Source organism: Littorina saxatilis, linkage group LG1, assembly GCF_037325665.1.
Source record: "Littorina saxatilis isolate snail1 linkage group LG1, US_GU_Lsax_2.0, whole genome shotgun sequence".
Taxonomy (NCBI): Eukaryota; Metazoa; Mollusca; class Gastropoda; order Littorinimorpha; family Littorinidae; genus Littorina; species Littorina saxatilis.
The window spans coordinates 26169568-26178487 of record NC_090245.1 but is presented as its reverse complement, the minus strand read 5'-3'; the positions used below and the strand labels follow the sequence as shown (position 1 = coordinate 26178487).

General features: G+C 39.3%; 1 protein-coding gene across 1 annotated transcript in view; it reads right to left on the bottom strand.

The window, feature by feature from the left end:
• The window catches only part of LOC138965654 (meckelin-like), a 46962-nt gene continuing 38042 nt past the window's right edge, over window positions 1-8920 (bottom strand). Inside the window, exons 18-22 of the mRNA XM_070337831.1 lie at window positions 7337-7456; window positions 6291-6416; window positions 5778-5880; window positions 5152-5294; window positions 1-4049 (exon numbers count right to left, since the gene is read on the bottom strand). Coding sequence (XP_070193932.1) covers window positions 3969-4049; window positions 5152-5294; window positions 5778-5880; window positions 6291-6416; window positions 7337-7456 — 573 coding nt within the window. The 3' untranslated portion in view covers window positions 1-3968. The remainder of the gene's footprint in view (window positions 4050-5151; window positions 5295-5777; window positions 5881-6290; window positions 6417-7336; window positions 7457-8920) is intronic.

Below are 8920 nucleotides of genomic sequence, written 5' to 3'. Positions count from 1 at the left end.
TATGTGAATTTTTTTTATTGTTGGCCTCTCTAAGCTTACAAATCAAACAAATAAATACATTTGATATAGAGATTCAACCAGCTTTTGCTGTAAGTACACAAAGATCTGACAATCATGGACGGAATACAGCACATATTTCACACTAAAAAGTGAAACAATGTTTTTGATATGATGACTGGACACAGGATGGGTCTGGTCTGTTGATAAAAAAGAAAACTAATCTACAGTGAGGGAAATAATTATGTTACTGTTTTACAGTTCATCGCTTTTTCCTGTAAAATTGTTTGTTTGTTTGTTTATTTGTTGCTTAACGTCCAGCCGACTACGCAGAGCCATATCAGGACGAGGAAGGGGGGGATGAAGGGGGCCACTTGTCAAGCGATTCCTGTTTACAAATGCACTAACCCATTACTTGTGTCCCAGCAGGCTTTAGTAAAACTAAATTAATACCTACTGGAAGATTACCAGTTTCCAGTATGTTAAAATAGGCTTAACCTATCTACTGCTGGACTTACATCAGAACACTAACAGATTAAACTATACATGAATCGCGAGACAAGCGGCAAGAGAAGAGATTTTTGGAAAAAATACAGGTGAATGAGCAAGAAGGCAGAAAAAAGAAAAGAATTCATGAAGAAAAAGAGAGCATGACAGGAAAGAGGAACCAAAAATCTACCTAACAGCAAACTAGAAAGCTCCTGCGGTTCCAAAAACAGGAGGGGCCTTTAATTTCATAACCGCAGTGCCCCACTGCGGGATGCTGTAAAATCACATATATGTTAGAACAAGTTGATATGACAACTGGAAGCAGAACGGGTATGTCAATAAAAAGGAAAACTAATCTACTCTACGTATTTGTGAACAAGAAGGGCAAAGCCCATACGACTCACATGCTTTAAACATTTTTCCACCAAAATACATGTGACCTTGACCCAAGGTCAAGGTCATCCAAGGTCATGCAACACAAAGCTGTTAATTCAAGACATAGGAAGTACAATGGTGCTTATTGGCTCTTTCTACCATGAGATATGGTCACTTTTAGTGGTTCACTACCTTATTTTGGTCACATTTCATAAGGGTCAAAGTGACCTTGACCTTGATCATATGTGACCAAATGTGTCTCATGATGAAAGCATAACATGTGCCCCACATAATTTTTAAGTTTGAAACAGTTATCTTCCATAGTTCAGGGTCAAGGTCACTTCAAAATATGTATACAATCCAACTTTGAAGAGCTCCTGTGACCTTGACCTTGAAGCAAGGTGAACCAAACTGGTATCAAAAGATGGGGCTTACTTTGCCCTATATATCATATATAGGTGAGGTATTAAATCTCAAAAACTTCAGAGAAAATGGGAAAAATGTGAAAAATAGCTGTTTTTTAGGCAACATTTATGGCCCCTGCGACCTTGACCTTGAAGCAAGGTCAAGATGCTATGTATGTTTTTTGGGGCCTTGTCATCATACACCATCTTGCCAAATTTGGTACTGATAGACTGAATAGTGTCCAAGAAATATCCAACGTTAAAGTTTTCCGGACGGACGGACGGACGACTCGGGTGAGTACATAGACTCACTTTTGCTTCGCATGTGAGTCAAAAATGACATATTATCACAGTTTCATCATTCTTAAAATGTGCCTGTATCGAGTAAAAGTAAACAAAAGAAATAAAAAGACTGTGTAGACATTCCCTGTAACATCTTATCAATACAAATCATGTTTTTTGAGAGAGGGGTCAGGTAAATAGTATAGTAAAGATATGTAAGGTCAGTCTGGCAGAAACTTGTTGCCTGGAGGCCAGGAATGATGTCTTGTTTTGTCCTCATTTTTTCCCAAAAGATGTTAAATTGAGCATTTTTGACTGCCAAAAGTGAATATTACCATACACACATAAAAATGCATACACACACACACACACACACACACACACACACACAGACAACACTCAAAGCACATGCATATCACACACACACACACACACACACACACACACATACCACACACACACACACACACACTGTGACTGTGCACAAATAATCATATCTGGAAGTGGAATGTACAAATCACAATCTTAAAATGCTGCAAAAATCAACCAAAAAGACAAAATGGAAATTACCAAGGATCTATTCTTAAATACCAGAAGAAATAAATAAAAACATCAAAATGAACAATTACAAGACCCTGGTTGAACAATTACAAGTAGGGCTTATTATAACAGCCTCTATCCGAACTAAATTGGGGGGGGGGGGGGGGGGGGGGGGGGGGGGGGCAAAAAATCATAGATGCATCCACAACAGAATAACAAGAAGGGCAAAGCCCATACGACTCACATGCTTGACCTTTACATGACCTTGACCTTCAGCTAAACCTAGCAATGACATCATACACTAAGAACTGCTTTACACATTTTTCCTACCAAAGTACATGTGACCTTGACCCAAGGTCAAGGTCATCCAACACAAAGCTGTTAATTCAAGACATAGGAAGTACAATGGTGCTTATTGGCTCTTTCTACCATGAGATATGGTCACTTTTAGTGGTTCACTACCTTATTTTGGTCACATTTCATAAGGGTCAAAGTGACCTTGACCTTGATCATATGTGACCAAATGTGTCTCATGATGAAAGCATAACATGTGCCCCACATAATTTTTAAGTTTGAAACAGTTATCTTCCATAGTTCAGGGTCAAGGTCACTTCAAAATATGTATACAATCCAACTTTGAAGAACTCCTGTGACCTTGACCTTGAAGCAAGGTAAACCAAACTGGTATCAAAAGATGGGGCTTACTTTGCCCTATATATCATATATAGGTGAGGTATTAAATCTCAAAAACTTCAGAGAAAATGGGAAAAATAGCTGTTTTTTAGACAACATTTATGGCCCCTGCGACCTTGACGCAAGGTCAAGATGCTATGTATGTTTTTGGGGTCTTGTCATCATACACCATCTTGCCAAATTTGGTACTGATAGACTGAATAGTGTCCAAGAAATATCCAACGTTAAAGTTTTCTGGACGGACGGACGCCGGGACGGACGGACGGACGACTCGGGTGAGTACATAGACTCACTTTTGCTTCGCATGTGAGTCAAAAAGCCAACAAAATTATGCAAAAGTGCACATGAACTGGTCGGCTAGTCAAGACAAAAACTAAAACATAACAAGTTTCTCTCTGTCGTTTCGTTTTTGTGTGTTTTTACATTTTTATATTGTTAAATCTATTTGCAATACATGTGTTTACCTGGAAAGAATATTGGCCCTTCAGCATTTCTTGAATCGGGAGAAAACGTATGTTGAAAGGTTCAACTCTTTTTAGCCCGTGCAATACTATGGACCTGCAGAGTGATATCCAACAATTTACTAATATCCTTTATAAGCTGACTCAGCTGTCTCCAAATTTTACAAAGATCCCTTGTTGCCTAGTGATTTCATTGGCAATTCTTTCACAAAGTTAACAAAAGGCAAGATAAAAGTGATCAATAACTACCAATTCTATATTACATTCTGAAATTATGGAGAAGAAAAAAATATTCTGAAATTATGGCAAAAAAAACAACAACAAATCCATGGGTGAGTAGCTCACCACTAAAAAAAATCCCCATGTTTTTGACTATTGTCCTTTCAGATCAGACACAAAATTACAACTAAAACAAGCAACAACCACAACAAAAAACAACTGCTAGGACAAAATAACTGTAGTCCTATTAGCAACGTGGCACATGCTGAACTGACAAAAATCCTGGACTCAGGTCCTACCATAGGCCAGAGAAAAAAACAGACCTCCTTAAAACACTTCCACAAGGACACTTTTGGTCCATCACAGGAAAACAAAGTTTATATCACTTTTACTACATACACAGACACATGTCCACGTAGTCTGTCATTCTCAGGCTGAAAAGTCACTGATTTTCTTGTCTGCAGACCTCAGGCTGTCAGAAGTTGCGTCACAAGAGTTGATAAGGTTTCTAGATGAGGAAACGTTCGTCCACCAGTGTCTTGCGTGCAAGATTCTTCCTCCCAGCTGTGTCTCTGATCATTCCCACCAACTGTAATGACAAGAAGTACATCACAATTTCTTTCACAGATATCAACTACTCACACACAGAAATATTTATATAGGTGTAGAATATATACATGAATTAAGAATAGATATCTGAGAGATAAACCCCTATTCCTATGTAGAGCTAACTACAACAAGAAATCCCATAACACACACACCTACGCACACACGCTAACCTGTGAAAATATTATTATATAAAACAATTCTGCCACTGGTAGTAAAAAATGGAGGTGAGAACACATGCATGCTAACAGCTTGCCATTGACACTGGTACAAGTTCACATTATCATTTATATAGCTGATCATGATGGAGAAAACACACACACACACACACACACACACACACACACACACACACACACACACACACACACACACACACACACACACCAAAAACAGTTAACATTTTTATCTTACGCTGACAAATTGTCTTACATTTCTAATAAGGGTATAAGCGATTTTCGGACCTTGAAATAACATGAAATAACAATTCCTATCTAGATGTATATGTCACAGTGGAAATGAGAATCCAGTGATCGAGATTCCAAATCGCACTTGTGGAGATAGGAATTCCAGTTTGCCCTAGGGCAAACTAGAATTCTCATCTCCACTGGATATTTGTTAGTGAGGATTGGAATTCCAGTTTGCCCTAGTGCAAACGGGAATCCAGTTTCAGTGGAAATGGGAATTCCAGTTTTCACTAGGCGAAATAGGAATTGGGGGAAATAACAAATATCCAGTGGAGATGAGAATTCTAGTTTGCCCTAGTGCAAACTGGAATTCCTATCTTCACTAGTGAGATTCAGAATCTCACTGGATTCTCATTTCCACTGTGACATATATATTTATAACCACACTTAGTATAAGCTTAGCTTGTTGTGTGGTCACAAATGTTATATCGCATTATACATGTCACCCTGTATTTTCGGAATAAAATCTTGTTTAAACCAAGCTGACAAATTAAACAAAATAAATTACAGTACCAAGTTCAGCTCCAGACATCCAACCTTGAAACAACTCATAGCATGAACAGCCAGTCTATAAAATCCCAAACTGAACCACATCACAACTTAGGCTTGAAAACTTACACTGGTTATGAGAAAGACAACGATTCCGTCCAGGAGGTAGTTTTGCCCGATGAGATCCACAATGCAGAAGAGAAGCGTGTCAAACAGTATCAATGAAATCTCGTGTCCGTAGAACAGCACCTGGTCAAATGAATGACCGTTATCTGAAAAACACAGAGAAAAAAAGTCAAAAACATACTTAGGCATAGCAAAATAAAGCAGTGCTGATCTGGACTAAGACCCCTCTGCCATAGGATAGCTCTTAATGGATAACACCCTTAAAGCGTCATTGGCAATTAAACATCTTTACTTGATGAAAATGTTCTTTGATGCAGACTTGTCTTTCACAAATTTACTTTCAATTACACACACCAACACCCCCCCCCCCCCTCCCACACCCACAACAACAACAACAACAGTTTCTTCTTCTCTGAAAACAACATTTGACAGTACTTTGAAGGTGGTGCAGCAACCTTCAATTTGACTGCTTCGCTTCTGAAATCTTGCTTTGACACATTTTCTATTACTAATAAAGGTGCATCAACCTTTAATTCCCAAATCTCTCTCCTTTACAACCTGTCTTTTTCATCCTTTCAGCCAGAAGAACCAGGGCAACGGTTACACTTTCTGTGACAGCCTGAGCGTACCTTTGTAAAAGATTCCTTTGTCTGCGGCATCAAAGAACTCAGTGTCCATGACGCTCTCCAGCAAGGTTTTGTCTTTGACCACATAGTCCACGTCACGCAAAGACTGAGACAGAAATAGAATTACAACCTTCAATGAAACATCACACCCACAAATACACTCAAACTAATACACACACACACAAACACACACACACAAACACACACACACACACACACACAAACACACCATCTCTCCTTGTCTCACTTTCCATCCCCAGTTCATGTACAAACATATTCTAAAACAACATGCATAAAAAAAGTTTTAAAAAACTTAGCAAAACAAACCAAACAAAACCGGGTATTGTACATGATCAACGAATGAACACAATTTCTTTAATAAACACGGAACTTGACAAAACCAAACAAATCAAACATATAATATCAATAAGAAGAAGAAAAAAAACAGAAAAAAAGAAGAAAAAAAGATAAATAAATAAATAAATAAACAAGTAAATAAAATAAAACTGAACTTACATGATCTATGAAGGAGCAGAGGAACTTGTTGATCATGTTGTAGGCTTCTATACTTTTCTCCTTGGCACTGCCTGCCAGGCGACTGCCAGACTTCCCTTGCTCCATGCGACTCACAGCACCAGCGTTCTGATCATACAAAACACGTTTGGTGTTATTTCAAAACAAATAATACATAATCATCAGAGAAAATGGACCACAGAACATGCATGTAGTCTGCAGGACACGAGCAAAATTGTGGCTGAGATGGAAAAAACAGCAACAACAAAACAACACTATGACACTGCTGTATAAACAGGCACGGGAATTGATTCTTAAAGAAACATCTCTGAAAACTAGGGGGGGGGGAGGGGGTCCGGGAGGATACCCCTCCCGTATTTTGTTGAAATCTAGATTAAAATCTGTGCATTCTAGCACATTCTGAGAGTTTATTACATGAATTTTACACAGCAAAAAAACTGACCAAATTTGATATATAGATAATTTTAATCCCTACTGAACTGCATTCAACATTATGATCGCCCGCTTTGCGTTCGCCACTTTATTGAAGGCTCTTTTTAACTGTTTGCAAAATGGACTCACGCGGGCAGAATCCCACTGAATGAAGGGACGGTTTTATGGAGGACATTGGTCATGCCAGGCAGATTTTGTTTGTCTTTTTTTTTTCTCTCGATATTTTTTTTTCTCGGAAGAGGAATTGTTTTCTCTCTGAAATGTGTAGCTTTTCTTGGAAATCCTCAGATCTGAGGAGAATTCCCATGCCTGATTATACAGCAGTTTCCCCTTGAGAAAGAGTCTGATATCTTTTAAAGTACTTCTTACCAGCATAACTTATACACAAAACTAAAACAAAACAAAAACAAACAAACTGCACAAACAATACGAGGCAGCTAGTATTCTTCAACAGACATATTTTATTCCAAAGAAGAATTTTGTCTTCAAAGAACCCGCATTCATACATTTCACTGTGCCGACTAATGTTGGAACATCCGTACAACAGACCAAAGGCTTTCACTTATAAAACTATTTTAGGGTAATTACTGCATTACCTCCAAGGCAGCTGGTAGATAGACCTGTTCGTACTTGACTCTCAGCCTCTTTGGCAAGGACATCATGAACGTCTGTTCCTCTGTGTCTGGCACCAACCCACGCTTTCCACACAAGTCTTCCTGTTGACCACAGTAGACAAAAATCATTGCAGTTGCTTTCATAATCAAAATCACTGTAAATCATCATTATCGTCAGCATCACAATAACATCAGCATCATACTAGAAATGCTGATTGACATGACATTTCCATCAATAACATAAGCTTTTTTTTTTTTAAACTGAAAAAAATATTTACTTCCCTCTGGGTAAAAATAACCCACTTTCTCAGTACAGTAAAACCTGAGTCTAGCGGACCCTTGTTGTAACGGCCACCTGCTACATACGGACAGTTTATCATGGCACGAACACGATTTCAACAATAACTAACCTTTAACTCTTCTCACGCCATGTAATTTTACACTCTTACTATACCTGTAAACCAAGCATTTTGGGGGAAATTGGTAATTTAACCACCTACCGAATTAAAAAAATCATTAAAAAAAAAGTTTTCATTGCATTGCCCTGAAATTTTTTGTGAGAATGACAAAATGAATGTACAAGACATTGATGCTCAAACTTGGGTAGCAGAAGACGACACGGTCACACAGCGAAAATAAGAAGGTTGAAACTCACAGAACTCGTAACCTGTCACAATCGTAAGCACTGATTTTCGAATCTCCGATCACTTTGTCGTCTTCTTCATCGGAATCAGACTCTGGCTCTGGTGCTTGCAACACTCGGATCGCATGTGCAGTTTCCTCATCGATTCGGCGACCTCTTCCAAAGAAAATCCTTCAAAAGCATCGTCGTCGCTGTCATTATTGCCTAACAACTCTGCCCAAAAAGCGCCCATTACGTCTCTACACCACAAATCGCCACAAACGAATCTTCTTTTGTAGTTTTCACATCGAAAACAAGCACGCTCCCGCAATTTGAAGGAAGATGGCGGAAGTTAAAACGTTCTTATTCAGTACGCATGCGTTGTACTAGAGGTCAGTATGCAAATGAGCCAGTTTACGACAGTTGACGACATACACTTTTCTCGGCGGTAGCTACCGACGGTGGTGCAGTGGTATAGACACAAAGGCTGGCGGACGCTACCGCCGGTGGCATGAAGAGAGTTAACGGGCGGACACCTGCCACTTACGGACGCGGACACGATTTTTCGGACCGTAGGAAGTGTAAACACTGTCACAAACGGACACAACGTACATAAAAACGCAACTTCGAAAACTCGACTGTTATGCAGTCAGTGCTCGGCAGCCGTAGCCGTAGCACAAATGGTTGTTGATTGGTTGTCCTGTCCCTTTTCTGACCAATCAGTGGCTTGTTTAGATGGAGACCCACTTTCGCTCACTCACTTTCGCTTCGCTCACTTTCGCTTTTCCGCATTGTGGATACAGTCACAACCAAAAGCAACAGTAGACTACTGTGTTTGAAAATGGAATCTCCAGCAGGAAAAAGAAAAGCGTTGACTTTAGAGCAGCGTGTCGCTGCCTTGAAAAAACTAGATAGCGACCAATCATGCCGAGATGTGGCGAAGG